The sequence below is a fragment of the Ostrea edulis genome, chromosome 6 (genome assembly GCF_947568905.1).
Source record: "Ostrea edulis chromosome 6, xbOstEdul1.1, whole genome shotgun sequence".
Lineage (NCBI taxonomy): Eukaryota > Metazoa > Mollusca > Bivalvia > Ostreida > Ostreidae > Ostrea > Ostrea edulis.
In genome coordinates, this window is record NC_079169.1 from 69149804 (window position 1) to 69177450 (window position 27647).

General features: G+C 34.4%; 1 protein-coding gene across 1 annotated transcript in view; it reads left to right on the forward strand.

Annotated features, from left to right (window-relative positions):
* Window positions 1-2688: 2688 nt before the first annotated feature.
* Window positions 2689-27647, forward strand: part of LOC125645618 (multiple epidermal growth factor-like domains protein 10) — a 39685-nt gene continuing 14726 nt past the window's right edge. The window contains exons 1-6 of the mRNA XM_048871239.2: window positions 2689-3036; window positions 11351-11418; window positions 11502-11636; window positions 11759-11893; window positions 14204-14335; window positions 15141-15281. Of these exons, the coding sequence (XP_048727196.2) occupies window positions 2957-3036; window positions 11351-11418; window positions 11502-11636; window positions 11759-11893; window positions 14204-14335; window positions 15141-15281 (691 nt within the window). The 5' untranslated portion in view covers window positions 2689-2956. The remainder of the gene's footprint in view (window positions 3037-11350; window positions 11419-11501; window positions 11637-11758; window positions 11894-14203; window positions 14336-15140; window positions 15282-27647) is intronic.

Below are 27647 nucleotides of genomic sequence, written 5' to 3' on the forward strand. Positions count from 1 at the left end.
TTGATTTTATATTGTTTAACTCTCGAGAATTTTCACTCATATGGAGACGTCACCATTACTTACATTGCCGGTGAAGGGCTGTACAATTTAAGCCTATGCTCGGTCAGCGAGTGGTTCAATACTGGTACCATTGGTGTGAACATATTACACATCTATTACTGAACTCTATCCAGTTGAAAATCAAATTTTGAAAGGGTTTGACAGGGACTTTATTTTGTGGCGGAAGGATTGGCTAATCATAAAGTTATAAATCTGCATGATATTACAGTTTCTGTTTTATTCAATATATCTTCTATTTTTATATTCCTATACGTGTATTTCAGTTTTGTAATTTATGATGCATGTAGTTCAGACTTGGAACTAGTTCAAATGTTGTAATTCATTAATTTTGTCGATTGATTTTTCCAAATAGAGCACCAATTCTTAAAACACTTTAAATCAGTTTACTGGAAATTTTGTATAAAATTAAGTATTTTCGCCAATAATTTAGAAATTTGATTTCCAACCCCCACTTTTTAGTTCCATTTTAAATTTTAAAACAAGACCTTGAAATTTATATGAAATTTTAGAAATTGACTTTATTCCTTGTATATCCTTTTAAACTCTCAAATTTGATATCATGAATGTTTTCGTATATCAAGCGCAAAATGGTTGTAATTTATTTCCATTACTTGTATTAAACTTTCTTTTTAATCTGTATTGTTAGAAGACATGATTATGCATCTATTTTATGTAATGATTGATTTGTGTTGCTTGTATTGTGTTGACATCAACAGACAAATCAATTTTAATTAAATAAATCTTAAGTGCAAAAAAGTCATATTTAGAACACTGTACTTCAATAACAAGCATTGTGACCCCAGTTTTTCTTTTTAATGTCCTAATTCTCCTTCAATGTAAAAATCAAAAATCTCAGATGCGAACCTCTTTAACGGCCAATTTGTGACAGTTTAATTTATATTATCGTGTGTGAATTCTACCATCGGACTCTGGTTAGACCTACTGTGAATTAGTAATTTTTACTGTAAATAATGGTAAATAAATTGTTAAATCTTTAGATTGTTTGTGATTGAGTTCTGATGACATTCTGTTCTGTTATTTTGACCCACACCAATTAGATTTCAAGTTTGTTCAAGATTAGGATCACGTCCATTTTCAAAGAAAGGAAATTAGGAAATGGTGAAAATAAAATGGGCTTGTTAGTAGTGAAAACTATTCATCTCTTGAACCACTGGATCTAGAAAGAAAACGTTAGGCAGAAGCATCAAAATATAGGGTAGATTCAAGGTTGTTTTCAAATGATAGCCCATGGGCTGAAACTTTCGTAGAAATATGTAGGGAAACTACTATGAAATCTTCTATGAAATAGCAAGAATATACTAGTAGTATGTGGAGTTTTCTTGTCGGAGAGAACAGTGAAGCAGACGGACAAAGGAAGAGATGGAAGAAGCACATCTGAATGGACAGGCAGAAAATGAGAGATACATTAAGAAAGGCAGATACCGGGAAGGAATGGTGAGAATGGGTAGCACGATGCTCTGTAGTCTCCGCTGAAGCATTGGTCTACCAGGTCACAGGAGATGTGAAGTGAAGAATGAGGAATAATAATTCAACGTGGAGAATGGTACCACGCAGTATATATAATTTACACGGGGAAGAATAACCGAGGAATATATTTTCCTATAGTGGAAGAATTTTATGATTCAGAACCCCCATTTCTCATCCATCATTTTGAATTAATAGTGTTGGTGCATGATGTAGTATGCTACAGGAATTCACATAAAACCCTTGCTGGTAGTGTTTGTGGTGTGTCCACAGCCTTCCCCGTGTATGACGGATTAACATTAAGATCATACGCGACGCGCCTGACATTTCCCCCCTAAAATTACTTTTGCATCTCCTCGATATGAAGAGTTCTTTTATAATTTCCGGTTTTGAGTTCATATCGTAATAATATTACCATACTCCGTGTATCGGCCAAATTAGCTCATTGGTTAGATCACTAGTAATGCAAGGGTTCTGAGTTCGATTTCCGATTGTCCAAAATCTTTGCTACAATAAGGTATATACTGAGTAAATGACTTTCTATAATACTTTACGTTTTTGCTTGCCATAACCAGAAATTATCATGATATGTTGTCTCTAAGACGAACCTGATAATATAAAAGGTGGGAGTTAATTTACCTGAAATGTCACAAATATTGTATATTATTAAGTAACGTCGTGTGTGACATTAATAGCAATACATATAGTGACGCTGTTATGAAATTATGGACATGTTTACTAAAAGTGTACACAAACCGGAAGTATTATCATACATATAGTGGCATGTACAAGTGGATCGCCAACCCATTTCCCCCTTGAACGTTACCGTACTCACTCGCCTGTTTTGTTTTTATATAACTGTGCAACTTCTCAGGCAAAAGTTTGGTGCGTACTTCTATCCCCCAGTCTGTGATAAAGATGTCCTGACTATGATTTCTCTATATCAGATTTAATTAGAACAAACCATTCTAAACTAACTGAACAAGTCTTCGAGTAGGAAATGCAGGTTTTCTTGTAAGTCTTACACCCTTGATGTAGAAGGCGTGGAATTGTGGAAGACTCTTTCATGCTTCTTATGTTTACGTAACCGGTTTGTCATCTAGATGTACAAGAATATAATATCTGTTATACCGGTGTCATCCGGGAACTGTCGAGCCGATGCCCTAGCTCATTTCTCGTCTGTGGCATGTGAATTAAGGAAAAGTTTCTTTGATGACCGATATATATACACACAAAAGTGCCCTCTTCCTTATGATTTTAGCAAACCTCTCACTTTGTTTGGTTCAAGAGGGAATGTGATGTTGGTAGGAAGTTAAATCTCTAACCTGATCGGCCCAAGTCACACACTGAAATTATTCATTTGTCATCCCGGAAGTAAAACCATCCTTACTGTTAAATAGATTCAGTCGGTATGCCGATAAAGTCGTTTTTGTGTTTTCTGATCGTTTTGGGAATTTTAAACATATCAACAGCACTACAGTGTAAAAATGGGTAAGTAAATGATTTGGTGTCAGGAACCAATTTGAGTTATTTATATCGTTTATTCAAATTGTAGTCATTGGACAGTGTGGCGTCAAGTCTTCCTGGATACATGTGAAAGTAACGGTGGCGATTAATGTGCAATAATAACTAATCATAAGGCCCAGAGAATATCCATGTGTAACAAGCTTTATTCAACAGTGAAATACTGAAATTCATCCAATGAATATAAATTGATATTTCACAAAAATTTTATTTTCACAGTCACAGTGTGAAAATAACAATCGGGACTATTTGCCGCAATAATTCATCCGTAACTTTCTGACCGTTATACATGTATGTTGTGCATCTGTATATTTATACTCTGAATATGTAGTTTATGAACTTATAACATCTCTTCAAATGTTTATTTTTTTACTTGTTAAGTTAAAAAAAATTTCCTTCATCTTTCTTTACTTTTTCATTCTCATCTTTGTCATGCAACAAGGGCAAATGTACATTCATCATTCAAAGTTAATTCAAGGAAACGGATTGCTACAAGTTACTACAACTTGTTTCCGAATCCTGTGTGCATACTACTTATTGCATATGTTTATATGTGTTGACTTATTCAAATGAAATAAAGTTTAAACTAATTCATCCGCAATATATAAGACAACCTACACATAATTTTTCTAGCTTTTTTAGATCTGAAAACCTAAAACAAAATTGAATTAAAGTTGTCTTATTGTTCAAATGTATTGATTTCATATATATACTAGCGGAAAAAAGAAACTGTGCATTATTTAATATATGAAAAAATAATGAACAAATTTTATTTTTTGTAATACTGTTAACAAATATATTCGTTACAACATTTCATAATCCATTAATGATAACGTCGAATAACGTCAATTTCAGCACACTCGAAAGACACTGGTATTCGAACTTGAATTAACAAAGTTAATAACGCGTGTGACCACAATTTGCATTCACGCATGCTTGACAACGGCGCCTCATTGATGCCACTAAAGTGTTCAGAAATGCTTGAGGTATGTTGTTCCAGATGTTGGTTAAAGCCTGGCCTAGATGTCAATGTCACTGGCTGATTTGGTAAACAGCGTAGACGTTGTTCCATTTGAAATCGGAGGGAAACAGCTGGCCAAGGACATTCTGTTGAACAGCAAAGTCCCTGACTATACGTGCAACATGTGGCCTTGCGTTGTCTTGCTGCAGAGTGATGTGATTTTGCTGTCTCTGTATGTAGGGTATCACATGGCGCTGAATAAGTTCGTCTCGATAGCGTAGGCCGGTGAGATTTCCATTGACAATTTGTAGAGGGGTCCTTCCACCCCACACCATAACACTACCTACACTGAATTGTTGACTTTGCACAACACAAGCGTCCTGGTACCTCTCCCCAACCCGACGATACACTCTACAACGGCCGTCACTGCTATCCAAATGAAATCTGGATTCATCAGTGAACAGAATATTGACCCAGTCTTGTATTCTGAATAGCAGATGTCGTCTGCACCACGCTAGTCTAGCGATACGATGACGTTGAAGCAGTATTGAGCACATCGCTGGACGTCTTGGTCTGATGTTGTGCTCGCGCAGACGATTACGCACAGTTCTTGGACTGATTGGTCGAAGTCTAGGAATGCTACGAGTAGTCAAACTTGCTGTCTGGAAACGGTTTCTCAGGCGCACAAGTCTAATGTGGTTGTCCTGTCGACGCGACGTCACACGAGGACGCCCAGAGCGTGGTCGATCCCGAGTGTTACCAGATTGTTGGAAACGTCTCCATAATGACTGGATGGTGTTCCGATGAACTCCAAAGTGTCTTGCTACGATATTTTGTGCCATTCCAGCTTGAAGCATCCCAACAGCACGATTACGTTCGTTTTCGCTGAGTCGTGGCATGACAGAAGGGTAAATTTCGTCAAAACTAACGTCCTTTCCTTAACGAATAGTGTCCAAACAAACCTTTTACACTTCTTACTCCAAACAGTATTAGCCAGTAAAACTCGTGCGTACGAACACTTCAATAAACAACATGTGTTCACTAACCATGCAAAAAAGTCCGTGCATCTGAGTCGGATACTATCCGATATTATTCAAAAACATTACCTTTATCGATTGTTTCGATTTTATAAATATAAACAATAAATATAGAAAAATTATAATAATTTTTATAATGCAGTTTCTTTTTCCCGCTAGTATCTCTCTCTCTCTCTCTCTCTCTCTCTCTCTCTCTCTCTCTCTCTCTCTCTCTCTCTCTCTCTCTCTCTCTCTCTATATATATATATATAATGTATATATATATATATATTATGCTTCGCACTCGTGGAAATAAAAAAAAAATTCTGTCTCACTCATGGAATAAATTCTATACAAGTATCCAACAACAAAACATTAAATATCCCCTATTTATGCATGACAGTGAATATCGATGTGAACATGTACATGTATATCCTTGTGTGTAGACAGATATCGCTATGCAATATATTGATTTCTAGCAACAGATACATGTATGCATGTTTAAAGATACATTTTGGTGTATAACAATACATATCCACGTGTAACAATATATATATAACAGTATACAACCTTCACCCATTCATTCTTCATATTCTGATGGTGCAGGGATTTCAACAGTCTCGTTTAAAGTCAGCATTTCGCAAATTCTATGGTCGTTATAACGGTCTAGGTTTGCCATTGGGTCAAATGCTGTCTGATTTGTTAGGCCGTTCTTGGCACTCTAATTTTGACTACGGATAACTCCATTTACCTGATCAAGATATTGGGCTCACGGCGGGTGTGACCGTTTTTATTTTACCATGGTTTGAAAGTCCGTAGGATTTAAGGAACTTGATCGCTCCAATACCTTCCGTAACAAGTGACCTCGTTTTCAAGGTCATATCTGAAATCCCGTGACTTTATAAAAGAAACCATGGATGAAAATTGTTTTAGAAGGGATTATAGTTATAATTAATAATGGTTTTGCCATTCCAACAAAGTAACAACTATTGACCGAGTATTTATTTTTTGACGTAGGCCTGACCTTCTGATAAAAGTTTGATGTCGTCGTCGTTTTGAAATAAACATCGATGAAAGTAATATTTTAATGCAACGTTATTAGAATGTTCAAAAGTTTACAATGAAAAGTGGAAGTGTTTGTGCATTTGGATTTTATTTACGTAGTTTCTTTGGATCTGAGGGCGAGGGGAAATCCTGAGGCACTTTAAATAGGCCTAGCCTAGTAAGTAAAGCTGTTAAGATTTGTTACATTTAATATGCTCCAGAAAAAAGAGACTGTGCTTGTGAATACTTGGTACCGCAGCATGTCGAGGTACTTTCGATTAGGCTTGTCCAGTAGACGGTCGATTCCTTGTCGATGATAATAGTGTGCACATATTTTTGTTTTCTGATCGTAATTTTTGAGTAGTTACAGACCGAGTTGGCATTTTTGTGGCCGGTAACTTGCATTATATGTCAGTGAGGGCAACATCTTTTAATTTGCTATAAAAGAAATTCTAAATAGATACAGAATAATAAGTTTTACGCTTCATTTCATGCATGGATATGCATTAAAACAAAAAATATGTCATCCAAGCGGGGACAGTGTCAAAAGTAGTTCGGACCGGAAGTGCTTTATCAAACGGGCATGTGATAACGCTAATGCTTTATCTCACTTTCAATATACACCACACGTATGAGATAAACATAGGTATATATAGTGTTGCTCCATCGCCAAACGCTCGGCACCACAGTTCTTTCCGATATGACCTTAAAAATTGAGGTCCCTTGTCGCGACAGGCGTTGGCACGTTAAAGAACCTTCACTGCTACAAATCACCGTGTTATACTTACTCGTTTGAATTGCCCCTTGCGTTGACTTCCGTCGTCGTTTTTCCGGGTAATAAAGTCAAAAGTCACGTGATTCGCCAACCAGAGGACTAAATATGTGGTACTTCACCTACAACTGGTAACGTCTCAATATGAGTGAAAATTTTCGTCGTACATAAAACAAACAAGCTACGGCCCTAACGTCGTGCATAGTATAATACAAAATTTGTGACACTTCATCTATAACTGGTAACGTATGAAGGAAAAATATCAAATAAGTACGAAAGCCCAGAAGGCTCATTCGAAATTCAAATTACGATATTCGGATTTTGAGATTTGGAATTCGAAATTCAATATCCAAATTAACCAATCAAAGTATAGGTCACAATATATGATTTAAAGATACAACATATTTTTGTGCTGTCTGAACAGCTAAAGTTGACCGAATACCCCAAAACACAGAATGTCCTCTGGTGGCTCCATAATTTAAGGAGCGATTGTATAATGAATACTAAGGTAAATAGATAGCAATAGGCCACACTTAACCCATTGAAGTAGATGAAAAACAGCAAGGAAAGTACTCTGAGTTAGCAGTGAAACTGTATAACTGCCTAATGGCAACCAAACTAAGCGCGCATCACGAGAATACAGGGGCAGATAACTCTACTTCCGAAAAAGAACTTTAAAGGGAAAGGCAACCCTAACCACATTGTTGCTTTTATGAATAAAGTATTACCTACTGATATTGTTAATGACAGTCTTTAACAACAACAATCCTTGCTTACCGATTAAATCAATATTTATCATATATCTTAAATTACCCGCCGCTAAGAGTAATTCTTGTGGTCTTGAATACAAAGGAGTTCCACATCGTGGCAGCCTCTATAGATGGCAAGAATTTCAATTTTTAACATTTTCAAATTAGTACTGAAGCTTATCTAGGCCGTATATCAAAATAATAGTATGACAAATTTTTATTATGTAATTAATCCTATCATTTATTATATAAAAGTTTTTTTGGGGGTTGCCTTCCCCTTTAAGAATCACCAGCTATGTTAAACGTATTACGTCATAAGTGTATGACGTAAATATATATTCAAGTCTCTCTGTAAATGTACAGTCGTATCGCCATTATATGACAAGTAGATACCTGTGCTATGACGCTGCTATTGCGATTTTCCCTCTTTTTATTTTGTATTTATTGTACCTTTGGTGTGACGGTGCGATTTGAATGTATCATGCAAATTTTTGTTTTCGATCAATGCCAGGGTACAGATAATCAGGGTTAGATTACATGACTTATATTTTTTTGGGCTCTGTAATCCTTATTTTTCAATATGAAGAGGCTCATGGACAACAATGCTCACCTGAGTTACGCTGACCCTGCTGTTCTTCAGAAGATTTTTAAAAGAGTTTTACCCTCTTTAATCTCATGACAAATTTGACCCCATATTATGACCCCAACCTAGCTCCAAGGGGTTATAATTATGTCTCATTATCGATATGACTAACATAATCTTGTTGTTTAAATATGCAGAACAGGAAAATTATTATTGATTTCATAGCTCTTAGAGCTAGTGATACTTTTAACTAATACTCAGATACACGATGAGGCCTGTGGGTTTCTTGATTGATTGATTGATGTTTTCTGCCACACTCAACAATTTTTAAGTTATCTGGTGGCGCCCAGTCTTTATTGGTGGAAGAGAGAACCCAGATACCTGGAAAGAGACCACCGACCTTCCGAAAGTAAACTGGGAAACTTTCTCACTTACCGGCGCGAGCGGGATTCGAACCCGCGCCGACAGAGGTGAGAGACGTGGGTTTCTTGTTAACATGTCACAATATTTCTTTATTTTTTAATCATCTCCCTTTTTTTTTTATTAATTTTAAATTCCCTTTACCCAAGGATGCTTTCCGTCAAGTTTGGTTGAAATTGGTCCTGTGGTTCTGGAAAAGAAATTGAAAATGCACCTTTTCGTGTCTCAATACGAAGTCCGCCATCTTTTGTTTGATATGTGCATTTTCCCACCTTCACTCTCAAGGAATTAAATGCAGCATACTTCAACATCAAAAAATTCCTCCCTCAGGCACCTTTTAGCTTGTATTACTGCACCAATACAGTTTTATCTTCTTGATCTAAAAGCTACATTTGTATGCACACTTAAATCCATTATTCAAATATTTCAAACGGCGTTAACTATGAGATTTATCTAATATTTTCCTGACACGTGCGGACAGTATGTAAATTGTTGGGTTTTTTCTAGGGATTTTTCCGTTTCCCTTTTGGGGGGGGGGGGGATAAATTGTTGTTTGCTTTTTGAATATACCTATCTAGCAAACATGTATTCACAATGCGGAAAAGTGGGGAGGTAGGTAGGTATGTAAGTAGGTAGATATGTAAGTAGGTAGGTATGTAAGTAGGTAGATATGTAAGTAGGTAGGCATGTAAGTAGGTAGGTATGTAAGTAGGTAGATATGTAAGTAGGTAAATATGTAGGTAGGTAGATATGTAAGTAGGTAGGTATATAAGTAGATAGATATGTAAGTAGGTAGGCATGTAAGTAGGTAGGTATGTAAGTAGGTAGATATGTAAGTAGGTAGGTATGTAGGTAGGTAGATATGTAAGTAGGTAGGCATGTAAGTAGGTAGGTATGTAAGTAGGTAGGTATGTAGGTAGGTAGGTATGTAAGTAGGTAGATATGTAAGTAGGTAGGTATGTAAGTAGGTAGATATGTAAGTAGGTAGGCATGTAAGTAGGTAGGTATGTAAGTAGGTAGATATGTAAGTAGGTAAATATGTAGGTAGGTAGATATGTAAGTAGGTAGGTATGTAGGTAGGTAGATATGTAAGTAGGTAGGTATGTAATTAGGTAGGTAGGTAAGTAGGTAGATATGTAAGTAGGTAGATATGTAAGTAGATAGATATGTAAGTAGGTAGGTATGTAAGTAGGTAGGTAGGTAAGTAGATAGATATGTAGGTATCTAAGTAGGGAGGAAGGGGGAGAGGATGGAGAGAAACTCGACTTATAACGGATTTTTCCAGTACTCCTTACCCTTCTGATAAACAAAGTATTTGTGGATATCAGCCCCTTCAAAGAAAGTCGACAGGGGATGCTTACTCCTCCTAGGCACCTGGTCCCACCTCTGGTGTGTCCAGGGGTCCGTGTTTGCCCGACTGTCTATTTTGTATTGATTATAGGAGTTATGAGATTGATCACTGTTTGTTTCTCGCCAGAGACATATTATGTATATGTCTCTGATCTCGCATAATAAATAAAATACGTTATGTCGAACTAGGTTGTGCCGAATACCCGGCATGTGTCGAAGTTGAACGTCAGTCCTGGTGGTTTTCTTATTTCTGATAACTCGGCAAGTGAAAATTCGGTCTTTATGGCAAACATAGACGAATGTGTTGAAGTTCGCATTAATGTTTGAAATTTTTTTTTCGATCGAGATAGTTCCTTGTTTATTCATCTTCTTTAGTATTAAAAAAATATGAATGCAGAGTTATTCTAAAACATAACAATAAAAATCCAGAGAACAATCTCTGAAGGTCATTGTATCGTGTAAACAAACAATTTTCTTAATATATCTAAACCTAAATGTAAATTTCTACTTTGAAGTAGGATATATATCATACCACGGGCACTGGAAGTTAATGTAAATATATAGTATGTGCATGTATAAAAAAGGAAGGGTAGGACACTCTTTTTGAGGCAAATTCGGGTTTGGGTTATTGTGGACGTTTCTCAAACGACCTGACGCGATGAATCGTTCACATATGCCTTACTTTCAATATCTGTAGGGTTTCGTTTCGTTCCAATACCGTTCATTCGAAGAAAAAGATGTTTTTACACCTCCAAGTGTCTAAGAATTTCGCTAGACTGTCTTACTTCCGGTTTAATCGCACCGAATTGAAAGGTAAGTTCTGATTGGTCAATAATAAAATTAAAGTCTGAATTGACACGTTATCTAATCCATAAATTCATATGTAGAAAAAATAATTCTCAGGATTATTACTTCTTGATGGTATTAGAGACTAGTGGTTAAGTACATGAGCCATGTTTGTTTTTATAGTTCAAATATTCTTATCATTATTTCAGAACCAGTAAGAATCACATTATAAACTTATAAATGTTTATTACATTGACCAATCAGAACTGGAGGTGTAAAAACATCTTTTTCTTCGAATGAACGACATTGGAACGAAACGAAACCCTACAGATATTGAAAGTAAGGCATATGTGAACGATTAATCGCGTCAGGCCGTTTGAGAAACGTCGACAATAACCCAAACCCGAATTTGCCTCAAAAAGAGTGTCCTACCCTTCCTTTTTTATACATGCACATACTATATATTTACATTAACTTCCAGTGTCCGTGTATCATACATACACGTTTCAGTGACATGGCAAACTCCTAAATACATGTACTAATAATCTTAAAACCACCATCTTCAAATTTTTAATAGAGCTTTCCCTTTTGTTTTGATAGTAACGAGACGGTGTGTTGTCGCGGGTATGTATCTAGGCCTACTTCAGGAAATGAACTAAATTGCCAGGGTGAGTAACTGACAGCTATTGCCGCGCACAACAACTACGATTGAATATGTATATATGCACACAAATCCAATCATTTTTTCCAGCTTGTAGTAGTTTCACATATGGGGACAGCTGTACGTCTAAATGTGCGTGCATACAGAACAATTCCTTGAGCTGTGATAACGTCAATGGAACTTGTCGATGCAAAGATGGCTACACAGGCTCAAGATGCGAGAACAGTGAGATTGCACACTGTCTTAAAAAAATCAGCTGTAGATAATCGTGAATTATAATCCATATTCATAAATGATCCCGTGAAACGATAAATGAATAATACTAACATTTCCTTTACTTTGCGTAGAATGCCCGCCATGGACATTTGGACCTGGATGCAAATCGAAGTGCTTGTGTGTACAACGACAGTCCAAGTCATGTAATCACGTCAAAGGAGCATGCACGTGCTCCCCGGGTTACACGGGCTCCACATGTGCGCAAAGTAAGCTCTAAACAAGTAGTAAATATAAAAGTACAAAATCGGACTCTAATTGTCATAAAAAATGAAAATCGTTATATCATCGCCATTTTGCTATTATAAACATATCAAACCTTTCATTTTGTATTTCAATTTATTGGATCTCATCACCATTATATAGCAGTACATATAGAGATATAACAAGGTGCTGTCACATATGACGTCTGGGTGGTACCTGAAAGTAAAGTCATGATATGTAAAAATGGGAATACCCTTACATTTAACTATCACATCAATATAGGCTAAAATGATAGCTTACTACAGCATGGAGCAAAATCAATAGTGCAATTGCTTAAATTTTGCAAAATTAATATTCTTGATTTCTTATGATCTAAAAAAAACAAACGTTTTATGAATGACCTAATTTTAAACTAACATATAACATATTCACATTCAAAATTCTATTTACGGAGGAATTATTACCCTATTAGTGCTAGGAAAGTGTTTTCACTATGTATATATCACCGACACCGGATATTGCTACACAGTATCAGTCGAAGCGAGCGTGTTTGAAATAATAGCACACCAACAAGTGAGCATTTCTGATCGCCTGTTGTCCGTCGTCTGTCCGTCTGTAATCTTTTTACATTTCTGACTTTTTCTCCAGAACCACTGGGCCAATTATAACCAAACTTGGCCAAAAGCATCCTTGGTGAAGGGCTTTCAAGTTTATTCAAATGAAGGGCCATGTCCCCTTCAAAGGAGAGATAATCACAAAAATGCAAAAATAGGGTGGGGTCATTTAAAAATCTTCTACTCAAGAACCACTGGGTCAGAAGAGCTGAAATTTACATGAAAGCTTTCTGACATAGCGCAGATGACAATTTGTAAAAATCATGGCCCCAAGGGGTAGGATGGGGCCACAATAGGGAATCAAAGTTTTACATACAAATTTATAGGGAAAATCTTTAAAATTCTTCTTCTCAAAATCTGCTAGGCCAGGAAAGTGGAAATTTACATGAAAGCTTCCTGACATAGTGCAGATTCAAGTTTGTTAAAAGCACAGCCCCCGGGGGTAAGATGAGGCGACAATAGGGGATCAAAGTTTTACATACAAATATATAGGGAACATCTTCAAGTTGAAAAATCTTCTCAAGAACCACTGAGCCAGAAAAGCGGAGATTTACATGAAAGCTTCCTGACATAGTGCAGATTCAAGTTTGTGAAACTCATGACCCCTGGAGTTAGGATGGGGCCACAATAGGGGATCAAAGTTTTACATAACTAATAAATAGAAAAAAATCTTTAAAACTTTTCTCCTTAAAAACCATTAGGCTAAAGAAGTTTACATTTGCACAATAGCTTCCTGACATAGTGCAGATTGAAGTTTGTAAAAATCATGGTCCCCGATGGTATGATAGGGCCACAGTAGGGGATCAAAATTTTACATACAAATATAGAGGGAGAATCATTAAAAATCTTCATCTCAAAAATCACTGGCCAGGGAAGTTAACATTTACATGAAAGCTTCATGACATAGTGCAGATTTAATTTTGCTAAAATCATGGCCCCCGGGAGTAGGTTGGGGCCACAATAGGGATTAAAGTTTTACATGCGAATATATAGAAAAAAATCTTTAAATATAAGCCAAGGTGACTCAGGTGAGCGATATGGCCCATAGGACTCTTGTTAACTATATATTTGCTGATACCCGCTCGTTGGAATGTTTTCCCTATGTACAGACTTATCGTCAATGACTTAGAATTACATGGATTTATGATGTGGATTTCGTTTTATACCTTAAATTCAAGCGTCTGGTAACTGTAAAACGGAGCGGCGTTCCTCTGATTTTGACTCTGAATTCATTTCACTGTTTCCAGGTATAAATCGTCATAATATTGAATAATGTGTGCATTGAAATCAGGTTTAGTCCATTAACGTCGATTTTATGAAAGAAATTAGCAAAATTAATTCAGGTACGGCATACTGCGAATTGTTACGCGACAACCATGAATACTAGTAACTGGCAGCTTTCCTCAACGTAACTGATGTAAATACTGTTTTGTAGCGCAGCAATGTTAAATAACAATAAAAACAATATTATGATATCAACACAATATACATATTTGACATATATAATATACTCGTCAGAATTAGAGGTTTTCATAATAAATCCTGCTGGAATGTGAATAAATATAGAAATTACATTATATTATGCATAATTAAACTGTCCGTCTTGTGTAGCCCGACATGATATTCAAGAATAGATCTCTCTTTGGTTTATAAGATTATAGTATTACTAACTTGTACCAGCAACCCCTGTTTATTTGACAGAGTGCACAGAATTTACCTTTGGTGACAACTGTAAACCGTGCACATGTATAAAGAATCAGACAAAGACCTGCGACTTTGTCAGCGGAGCGTGCACGTGCTTACCAGGATACACAGGAAGGAACTGTGAAAGCCGTGAGTTAATAACTAGATAGTAAACACAGATCTAACTTGTACCTGACTGATTTTTCAAGTTTTCCGACAGTATGATAAGTTTTCAGTAAAAAAAAAATATATCAGCATGTTGCTAAGAATCGGTAGGGAATTCTTCTAAAAGAAACAAGAAGTTTAATACAGAATGTCTAAAATTTAACTTGAATTGACTGCTAATGTGAATGATTGCCTACAAGGCATAAAACACTTAACGTAGCTGGCCGTCTTGTCTTACACTACTAGTTTATTACCATTAAAGTGAAAGATGAAATCTCTGCGTATTTATTTTATCTCACAGAACGATTAGCTTTACCTTGAGGGGATCTTTCTGTCACTTTATGATCAACGATTGGATCATATTTTCTCTTCCGCTTTCCTTTTCAATTTGATTTTTAGAGACAACTCCACACCACTGTTTAAATAAGATGAAGGGTATGATATTTTCTAAAATATAAATATATAACCGATGCACACGGTGTATATATAGAACATATGCCACAATAATTATAACTTTCATCATTTCTCTGTTCCGTATTTTCTTTTTGTTACACGTCTTAGTAATGCCTATAAAATATCACGCAAACACACACACACACACACACACACACACACACACACACACAGCACACACACAGAGAGAGAGAGAGAGAGAGAGAGAAAGAGAGAGAGAGAAAGATGTAACTCTCTGGGAGATATTTGGATGGATTTTTCTTTTAAAATTTCCCCTCTGAGCTACAGTTCTACAGCTGATATGATTTGTAACAGGAAAGAATTTACTCTATAACAGGTTGCCCGACCAACACATATGGTCAAAACTGTGTTAACAACTGTACGTGCAATATCCAGAACTCTATGTCTCCGTGTAGTAACGTGAACGGTGCCTGTTACTGCAAATCGGGATACGACCCTGCAAAACAGTGTGAAAAAGGTAAGTTATCTTTAAGACATAAATTTCATTTTTTTTTTTTTAAAAATACATGAGGGTATGAACTGAAAGCATCCTGTCGGCCTATACTTTTCATGAAGTGCTTTAGCTTTATATATATATATATATATATATATATCTGTGTGTGTGTGTGTAACGTATTTACATTAAATTCTGGGATCGTACCTGGTCAATTCCAGGGTTTGGGGTATTCAACAATAGCTAATTTAAACTAATTGGTGTGATTTTAGTGGACTGCCAAAATATACAAATATGTCCTAACCTTATCTAGGTAAATTATAATCAAACAGAATCACTATATCAATCAGAGGCAAGCAACGATAACTGGTAGTGCTAACTTAACAAAATGTAGAGCCCAGTCGCCCTCGGATTACCCCATATACTGTAGGACGCCTTATTCAGGACGGACAGTATATGTGGTAGCCCTTCAACCACTACACTCATTGTAGGATGCCTTATTCAGGACGGACAATGAGTACACCGGCCTGGACGTCGGTCTGTTCAGCCAATGCGGACGACACCAAAAACGAACTATGGCTAGCCTCTTTACTGGAGGTCAACCTCTTCGTGGCAGGCCAGACCTCTGATGGCCTTCCAAATTCACTCTCTAACTGTAAGAACAGGCGAGGAATTGTTTAGTATGAATACTTTATTAGTACACATAATCTCGTCCTCTCAACTTATCTGAATGACACTGACGACTGCGGAGTCTCGGTATTTATACACAAATGAGATCACGTGATGTAAAGTGACTAATTGAGAACTCCGCATGGTCGTACCTCAAATATCCGGAATCGTTATATATATGACTTCCCTGTTGCCGAGTGGACTTACGCACTGGTTTGACAATCTTGCTAGGCGGTGGGTGCCGTACGTCGCTGGTTCGAACCGGGGCTGGGGCGAAAATTTTCAGTACCTAGTTGTGATTATTTAGTGCTTTATATATATATATTTGCATTTTTAGTCGGTAACATTGCTGAATTGTGTTAACAACACGTTTCCATACATTTCAAATTGTTGACGTCCACAACGAAGCGTCATAGATGTTCAAAATGACGACAACACAAAACAAAGTTTCATAAAATGAAGAACTGTTTTAATTATTAAGACGCTAGAAAGCAAGTATATCAACATATACATATACATTAACTCGGGAGTATATAATGGAAAACTCTTCCATATGTCTAATTTTAGGGGGTGGGGGAATTATGATTTAAATGGGGGTGCGCAATGTTACACTTACAGTTGTGATACGCTTTCACTTTTGAAAAGTGAAGACGTTGAAGACCGACTTTGAAAGATATTCTGTCGATATTACGGAGTTAACAGAAGACTGAGATGGAGGAAAATGAAGAACAGGGCGACAGTCGTCAGATGTAGGCAAATCATTTATAGACAGGACAGAGGACGCTCCGGAAAGAACTGAACATCACAGAGAATGTGGAACTGCACGAAGGTAAGGGACGGTTTGGATTTGGATATGCAATTGTTGACAAACATGAGCTCACTGAACGCTTCTTTTGACTCGATAAATTTCTTTAATAGGTTTTTAACGACGCCTCGCTTCGATGTCCCGACATAAACTTGGAAACCGACATCAATCACCTATGGCTGCTGTGGCACGGAAGCAGTGTGGTGTGTAGGTCTTAATGCACTTTGACGACTTATCGGCCATACATCCTGTGAATGACCTTTTTGCTAAAGTCTAATGTCATCGTCTAGCAGTAGGTACAATTCCGCATCACCGATGACCAGGGTGAAGTTGTAGCAGACGAAATTTTAGACATACAATAGTAAAATATTGTTTACAGAAATGCTTTTATCAAATATTGATGAAAGTCCACGGCTTGGAATACAAATAAAACCGTAAATACATTTTGTGATGTTGATTTCATCTATTGATAGATTTCTGTAGTAAGTGAGAGCGATTGCTAGATGTGTATTGCCTTAGTAAAAGTAGTACCTGTTACCTACTTTTAACAAATGTTCATACGCACAGCCGTGACCTCTGTTGACCCCGTAGTGGATTTATCCAGGGATAAATACGTATTGCTCGTGATAGTGTTATGTAGGAGAAAACAGTTGCAAATGTAAATATATTTTTTTTGACTTTATATATATATATATATATATATATATATATATATATATATATATATATATATATAAAGTCAAAAAATAAAATCCAGTACTCAAAAGTTTGAGTACTGGATTTTATTTTTTGACTTTATTCTACCCCGATACCAAGAAAAAAGAATTTATTGAATATATATACTGTATATATATATATATATATATATATATATATATAAAGCACAAACAAACAATTATAACACCCAACCTTACGTTTACCCCATGGATCTAAACGATACATGTGATAATCAATTAATTAATATATAAAGCACTAAATAATCACAACTAGGTACTGAAAATTTTCGCCCCAGCCCGGGGTCGAACCAGCGACCTGCGGCACCCACCGCCTAGCAAGACTGTCAAACCAGTGCGTAAGTCCACTCGGCCACAACGACTTCCCTAAAAAAGGAAGTTTTGTTATGCTCCTAAAACGCTACTTATACACACTGATGCGATCTCACACAGTCGCTGTGTCACAATCCTTTTTAGTGTGTATAAGATCTCACGTAGAGAAAAACAATTTTGACTGGAATAATGACAATAACTCCTAATGTTATGCAGTATTTACATATTGAACTACATCTGTTCACCTGCCTCATTGCCTCCATAACAAGATTCAAGTTATATATTAGCGAGAAGTACGCAATCAGTGTAGCCATAGTAGGTAGCATCACTTGTATCAGGAACACAGTCCAATATTGTATGTTGTGAATATTATCCATATTCCAGCCATTTTTGCGTTGGCTATATGACGTCACAACGTCATTGCGATTATTATGACGTTATAAACTGACGTTTTTCAAATAATGAATGTTTACTAAAATTGACAACTTTGAAAACAAAGCTGAGCAATGTTGGCCATAAACTCAATTATATAAAGCATGAACCAATTTGTGTTTATTGAATAGTTTGTACTTCAATCGGCCTAGATCGGCCCGGTGGCACTCAACGTAGTTTGTAAATCGGCCCAAATCGGCCCTGTGGCACATAAGTGGTTAATATAAGCGCAGGTCGCGGTTTATTCTAATAGATAGACTGTGCTATTCACAAGCCTGAAGCTAGGATGTTTGTATTCAGAACAACGCATGAAAAAAATCCAACCCTGGCTCAAAGTCTTTCTTACATCTGTATTTTTATAGTGTAGTGGGAATAGAGTTCGACAAAAATGTATCTTGGGTTGATACCCGTTTCACTTTATCTATACAACAGCTATTACAGAGAGAGTTAATCATAGATGTGAAAAGTTGATTAATGGCAGAATGTACAAAGTTAATGTTTTTAAATATTAAATTAGGACTAATTCAAATACAAGGAGCCTGCCACGGTGATTTGATTGTGATAATAATGTCCTTTATTTATACAGGATAGCACAATTAGTTTAAAAACTAGTTTACATTGTGGTCCTGAAAATATATATGCATACAACAGTATTATACAGAAACAATATAAAATAGTGCATGAAGGCATGTAACATCCAAATGCTATCTACAACTTAAAACTGAAAACAAATCTATATGTTTTTAATTTCCAGGATGAAAAAATGTCTAAGATAAGCGGATTTAAAAGTTTCTTATGTTGGGTAATATTTTAAAACTTCTGGCATATTATTTCATAACTGTAAACCGTAAATTGTAAAAGATCTAAAATATTGTATTTTTGCCCTCTGGATATATAATGAATTACTTTGACTTAATCTGGTAGATCTAAAACATCTAAATAATCGAAGTTGCATTATGTAAATCTTGTAAAACTGAAGACAATAATGATAGTTCTATATACAAATTAGTCCGACAGAGACATCCACCTAAGTTGCTGCATCATTTCTGTTATAGATGTATATTTTAAAAAAAAAAAAAATTAAAATCACTCTTACAGCTCGCTTTTGAATATTACATAATTTGTAAAGACCGTCCGTTTTTCATATTGCCCGAAGCAATAGTTAAAATAAGGAAAGACAAATGTATTATTAACATTTTCAGTAATAATTCGGTTGACAAGAATGAACGTAATCTAGATAACACACCAATTTTGCTTGAAAGTTTGGTTTTTAAAAAAAATGAAATCGCAACATGTTCAGACTCCGTGAGACAGCTGTCAATATAAACTCCAGTAGTGCTGCAGATGATGCATTTTCAATGGCGATATTGCTCACTTTTATCGATAGTATTCTACAACATTTCTTAATCTTTGCTCTGTATCAAATATCATGCACTGCGTTTTCATGAGATTGATTGTAAGTTTGTTTTTATCCATCCATTTCAAAGTATTTTTAAGATCACTATGTAATTTGTTTTCTATGGTAACTATACTTTTATCTGAGACATCTTGAGTTGTAATGATAGTTGGACTGTAAACATTCAAAGAGAACTGGTAAATCTAGGTTTATCTTATCTTTAGAAGGTCTCAAATGTAAATAATAATACATGTACTTACAATTAATTGAACAACGTATGATTGATGTTTACAAACAATTTTAGAAAACATTACAAATTCACCAAAAGGTTTTTTATACCAGCATGTGATTGATAACTTTTGTTTACAGTTTTACTTGACTAAACTCATTGACTTTGTGCACAAATATTTTATTACTCGCTTTAGAACTTCATTGCATAAACTGAATGTTGAAGTTGGAAGACATAATAATATAGTCAGAGAACGACGGTTATGTACTGTTTCGAGCTAAATGATGTAGAGGATGAGTTCCACTTTATTTTAAAATGCCCTCTATATGATAATTTGAGAAAAAATATGTTAAGAAATTCTATCATACAAAACCCAGTGTTTACAAACTGATTAAACTACTCAGTGTTAAGAATACTAAAGAACTGATTAATGTTGGACATTTTTTACAGTATGCTACTAAGCTACGAAACTCTCATATGGTGTGGTATCATTTGTTTAATCTAAATTGTACATCGTTGGAACATTGTTGTCTACTCACTCTCCACAATGCCATTTTTGTTTGTTCGTATAATTGTATTTATGTATATAATATCCAATCAGCCTGGGGCTCACGGAAATAAAGAATCTGAATCTGAAAATATTGTCGCATACAGTGTTGTAAGCAATTCGAGTTTGCATAAAGAATAAAAAACAAAGGACCAAGTGTTGATTCTTCAGGTACTCCTATTCTAATATCTAATTTGTCTGCATGAAGGCCATTCCATCTAACACATTGTGATCTATTTGTCAAATAAGATTTAAACAAATTGTATCAATTTTCACATATTCCAAAGGACAATACATGTAATTTGTGAAGTAATACTTGGTGATCAATTAGAATTTTTCTCTATCATTTTCATAAACTTGTCAAGATTCAATTGATAGTAACTTTAACATCATTAACAGTACACATATCTGCAGTATATGGTCTCAGTGTTTTTCCTTAAACAGTCATCATCATCAATCCACTTCGTCCCATGGGGAACATAGGGCGGCTACAGTGGATTTCCATCTCCCTCTGTCTTGTGCAATGGTCTTAGCTTCTCCCCAGGTCTTGCCAATTTTCTTCAGGTCTGATGTTAATACTCTGAGCCAGGTGTTCTTTGGCCGTCCCCGCTTTCTCTGTCCCTGTGGATTCCATTCTAGGGCTTGTTTTGTGATGTTAGTACTGGGTTTCCCCAGTGTATGCCCTATCCAGTTCCATCTGCGTGTTCTGATGGTGATTTCCACTGGTTGTTGGTTGGTCCTCTTCCACAGGATTGTATTGCTTATAACATCTGGCCACCTTATCCCGAGGATGTTTCTCACGCACTTGTTTACAAAGACCTGGACTGATTTCATGGATGTTGATGTTTCTCTCCAGGTTTCAGACCCATATAGTAGAACAGACTTCACGTTGGTGTTGAAGATTCTGATCTTGGTGCGTGTTCTCAGTGCCTTGCTTCGCCATACTGGTCTTAACATGGCAAAAGCTTGCTGTATTAAACAGTCATACACATGTAATATGATTGTAAGAATACCACAATCAATTAAACTCTCACAAAGGATTATAAATGGAATGCTAAAAGTTGATATTAAAGTTTCATTAATCATATTTCTGCAATTGTTGGTAAAAGTTTTAAAAATCATCAATAGAAATTATGTCCAGATGTTTTGTAATATATATATATATATATATATATATATATATATATATATATATATATATATGAATAAATAAATAAAACCACGATATAATAATTACAGAAATAGTCTATCATAAAACCACGATATAATAATTACAGAAATAGTCTATCATAAAACCACGATATAATAATTACAGAAATAGTCTATCATAAAACCACGATATAATAATTACAGAAAAAATCTATCATAAAACCACGCTATAATAATTACAGAAAGTCTCATCATAAAACCACAATATAATAATTACAGAAATAGTCTCATCATAAAACCACGATATAATAATTACAGAAATAGTCTATCATAAAACCACGATATAATAATTACAGAAAGTCTCATCATAAAACCACGATATAATAATTACAGAAATAGTCTATCATAAAACCACGATATAATAATTACAAAAATAGTCTATCATAAAACCACGATATAATAATTACAGAAAAAGTCTTATCATAAAACCACGATACAATAATTAAAGAAATAGTCTCATCATAAAACCACGATATAATAATTACAGAAATAGTCTATCATAAAACCACGATATAATAATTACAGAAAAAGTATCATCATAAAACCACGATATACTAATTCAGAAATAGTCTCATCATAAAACCACGATATAATAATTACAGAAATAGTCTATCATAAAACCACGATATAATAATTACAGAAAGTCTCATCATAAAACCACGCTATAATAATTACAAAAATAGTCTATCATAAAACCACGATATAATAATTACAGAAAAAGTCTCATCATAAAACCACGATATAATAATTACAGAAATAGTCTATCATAAAACCACGATATAATAATTACAGAAAAAATCTATCGTAAAACCACGCTATAATAATTACAGAAAGTCTCATCATAAAACCACGATATAATAATTACAGAAATAGTCTCATCATAAAACCACGATATAATAATTACAGAAATAGTCTATCATAAAACCACGATATAATAATTACAGAAAGTCTCATCATAAAACCACGATATAATAATTACAGAAATAGTCTATCATAAAACCACGATATAATAATTACAAAAATAGTCTATCATAAAACCACGATATAATAATTACAGAAAAAGTCTTATCATAAAACCACGATACAATAATTAAAGAAATAGTCTCATCATAAAACCACGATATAATAATTACAGAAATAGTCTATCATAAAACCACGATATAATAATTACAGAAAAAGTATCATCATAAAACCACGATATACTAATTCAGAAATAGTCTCATCATAAAACCACGATATAATAATTACAGAAATAGTCTATCATAAAACCACGATATAATAATTACAGAAAGTCTCATCATAAAACCACGCTATAATAATTACAAAAATAGTCTATCATAAAACCACGATATAATAATTACAGAAATAGTCTCATCATAAAACCACGATATAATAATTACAGAAATAGTCTATCATAAAACCACGATATAATAATTACAGAAAAAGCCTTATCATAAAACCACGATATAATAATTACAGAAATAGTCTATCATAAAACCACGATATAATAATTACAAAAATAGTCTATCATAAAACCACGATATAATAATTACAGAAAAAGTCTTATCATAAAACCACGATACAATAATTAAAGAAATAGTCTCATCATAAAACCACGATATAATAATTACAGAAATAGTCTATCATAAAACCACGATATAATAATTACAGAAAAAGTCTCATCATAAAACCACGATATAATAATTACAGAAATAGTCTATCATAAAACCACGCTATAATAATTACAGAAAAAGTCTTATCATAAAACCACGATACAATAATTACAAAAATAGTCTATCATAAAACCACGATATAATAATTACAAAAATAGTCTATCATAAAACCACGATATAATAATTACAGAAAAAGTCTTATCATAAAACCACGATACAATAATTAAAGAAATAGTCTCATCATAAAACCACGATATAATAATTACAGAAATAGTCTATCATAAAACCACGATATAATAATTACAGAAAAAGTATCATCATAAAACCACGATATACTAATTCAGAAATAGTCTCATCATAAAACCACGATATAATAATTACAGAAATAGTCTATCATAAAACCACGATATAATAATTACAGAAATAGTCATCATAAAACCACGCTATAATAATTACAAAAATAGTCTATCATAAAACCACGATATAATAATTACAGAAAAAGTCTCATCATAAAACCACGATATAATAATTACAGAAATAGTCTATCATAAAACCACGATATAATAATTACAGAAAAAATCTATCGTAAAACCACGCTATAATAATTACAGAAAGTCTCATCATAAAACCACGATATAATAATTACAGAAATAGTCTCATCATAAAACCACGATATAATAATTACAGAAATAGTCTATCATAAAACCACGATATAATAATTACAGAAAGTCTCATCATAAAACCACGATATAATAATTACAGAAATAGTCTATCATAAAACCACGATATAATAATTACAAAAATAGTCTATCATAAAACCACGATATAATAATTACAGAAAAAGTCTTATCATAAAACCACGATACAATAATTAAAGAAATAGTCTCATCATAAAACCACGATATAATAATTACAGAAATAGTCTATCATAAAACCACGATATAATAATTACAGAAAAAGTATCATCATAAAACCACGATATACTAATTCAGAAATAGTCTCATCATAAAACCACGATATAATAATTACAGAAATAGTCTATCATAAAACCACGATATAATAATTACAGAAAGTCTCATCATAAAACCACGCTATAATAATTACAAAAATAGTCTATCATAAAACCACGATATAATAATTACAGAAATAGTCTCATCATAAAACCACGATATAATAATTACAGAAATAGTCTATCATAAAACCACGATATAATAATTACAGAAAAAGCCTTATCATAAAACCACGATATAATAATTACAGAAATAGTCTATCATAAAACCACGATATAATAATTACAAAAATAGTCTATCATAAAACCACGATATAATAATTACAGAAAAAGTCTTATCATAAAACCACGATACAATAATTAAAGAAATAGTCTCATCATAAAACCACGATATAATAATTACAGAAATAGTCTATCATAAAACCACGATATAATAATTACAGAAAAAGTCTCATCATAAAACCACGATATAATAATTACAGAAATAGTCTATCATAAAACCACGCTATAATAATTACAGAAAAAGTCTTATCATAAAACCACGATACAATAATTACAAAAATAGTCTATCATAAAACCACGATATAATAATTACAAAAATAGTCTATCATAAAACCACGATATAATAATTACAGAAAAAGTCTTATCATAAAACCACGATACAATAATTAAAGAAATAGTCTCATCATAAAACCACGATATAATAATTACAGAAATAGTCTATCATAAAACCACGATATAATAATTACAGAAAAAGTCTCATCATAAAACCACGATATAATAATTACAGAAAAAGTCTCATCATAAAACCACGATATAATAATTACAGAAATAGTCTATCATAAAACCACGATATAATAATTACAGAAATAGTCTATCATAAAACCACGATATAATAATTACAGAAAAAGTCTCATCATAAAACCACGATATAATAATTACAGAAATAGTCTATCATAAAACCACGCTATAATAATTACAGAAAAAGTCTTATCATAAAACCACGATACAATAATTACAGAAATAGTCTCATAAAACCACGAAATAATAATTACAGAAATAGTCTCATCATAAAACCACGATATAATAATCACAAAAATAGTCTATCATAAAACTACGCTATACTAATATATGCACAGAAATAGTCTATCTATTGTCCAAATCTTTATCAATACTCACAGAATAAAATAAACAATCTACATTGTAATGTTCATAATACACAATGGGTTAAAGGAGAAAATGTTACTGGTTTTTAAAAAATGCATAATGAATTTCTGTTTATTCTTTTTCAAACTCCTGTTTATCTTTCAAAGTGTTCGCATGCAGAAAGAAGTGTCGTGTTTCCCTGGGATTGAGGAAACTGTCTTAATAGTCTAGATACACATGCGCCTCACCAACAGAACAACACTTTGTATCTTTTGTATCACAATCCCTTTCATTGTAAGCTTCGTCTCTGCGTATTCATTCGCCAGATGGCGTGTCCCTATCTTTTTCAGAATTATCGCATACTGTGACATATTTAAAGTACAAGTTATCTATCATTATCATAGTGCAAGTTACCTATTACGTAATCTATGTCAGTCAAGCGTTTAATACAATACATGATGATGATTATGATAAGCATCCTGATGAGTATGATTTAATAAACATGTTTCCCAGACACATGTGTTATATATGACATGGTGTCAGAAGTGATCCTCGAAAAAGTCCATCCAAACAAAGGCATCCGCAACTGAGACTGGTATGTTAGGATTACTTTAGATGTTCTAATAAAAATTTAACGTCATTTTTGCAAGATGACATCAAATAAGGAACAAAATCCTCGGATGGCATGGGAGTCAGCAGACTTACCTAGTGCTTTTAAGGCTTTCAAAGCCCACTGTGAATTTATGTTCGGTGGACCCCTTAAAGAGAAAAATGAGGAGCAGCGGTGCAACTACCTTTAATGTTATGGGTTGGAGAAAAAGGAAGAAATATATATTCGACCTGGAATTTGCAAGGTGATGACAAAAAAACATTATCAGTGTATTTTGATAAGTTTGAACAATACTGCAAGCCGAAGCATAACGTGATATATGCTCGGTACAAGTTTAAATGTCGCACCCAAGGTGATGATGAAACATTTGAACAGTTTTATACTGATCTGAAAGTGTTATTCAATGACTGTAGTTATGATCACGCCATTGAAGATGAAATGTTAAGGGATCACATAGTGTTTGGAGTGAAGTCAAAGAAAGTTCGTGAGAAACTAATAGAAGAAGGATCAGAATTGACCCTACAAAAGTGTACAGATATAGTACGTACATATGAGATGTCACAGAAACAACTCAAAACCATGAACTTTACAGAGGAGGACCCTCATGTGAATATAGTGATGAAGAAGAGGCAACACACACCTCGTACATATAAGGAGAAACAGAAGAAATGTTTCCGCTGTGGATATGAGCATTCGCGTAAGGATAAATGTCCTGCCATAGGACAATCATGTAATTTGTGTCACAAGTCAGACCACTTTGCCAGTATGTGCAAATCTAAACGTCAACAATTAGACCGGCACAAGAAAACTAAGGAACGTCAGAAACAGAAGAAAATCAACTTAGTGCAAGATGAGTATACAGATGAAGATAGTACAAGTGAGGAAAGTGACTGTGGTGGTGGTAGTGGTATATTTATGGGTGTTATACACGATGTGAACTCAGTGACCCCAGAATCTGACTGGACAGTGAAGTGCAAAGTGAATAACAAAATTGTTATCATGCATGTGGACACCGGAGCCAAATGCAATGTTGTCAGTCACAGTGTTTTACAAACTCTGAAATTTGAAAAATCGATACAGAAATCGAGTGCCCTGTTGAAGAGTTTCAGTGGACATACCATGAAATCCAAAGGACGCATTGTGATACCATGCACATTTAACAAGGAAACTTTCAACATTCCATTTGAAGTGGTAGAAGTTAAAACACCAACCATACTCGGATCATATTCAAGCCAGGAGATTGGACTAGTACAGAAAATGTTTAGTGTGTCACAGTCAACTATTGACACTGATGAGAACCTCACAGAACAGTTCATACAGAAGAACTATTCAGATTTATTCCTCGGAATTGGCTGTTTACCTGGTAAACACAAAATACTCCTAAAGGAAAACGTACAGCCAGTCGTACATCCACCAAGACGCATATCTGTTGCTCTTCGCCAAAAGGTTAAGGACAAACTCAAAACAATGGAACAGGAGGGAATCATTGTTCGACAGTCTGAACCAACGGAGTGGGTTAATAGCCTGGTGACTGTTATTAAACCTAATGGTTCAGTTAGACTTTGCCTTGATCCTAAAGATCTCAATTCAGCCATAAAGCGACCTCATTATCCTATGCT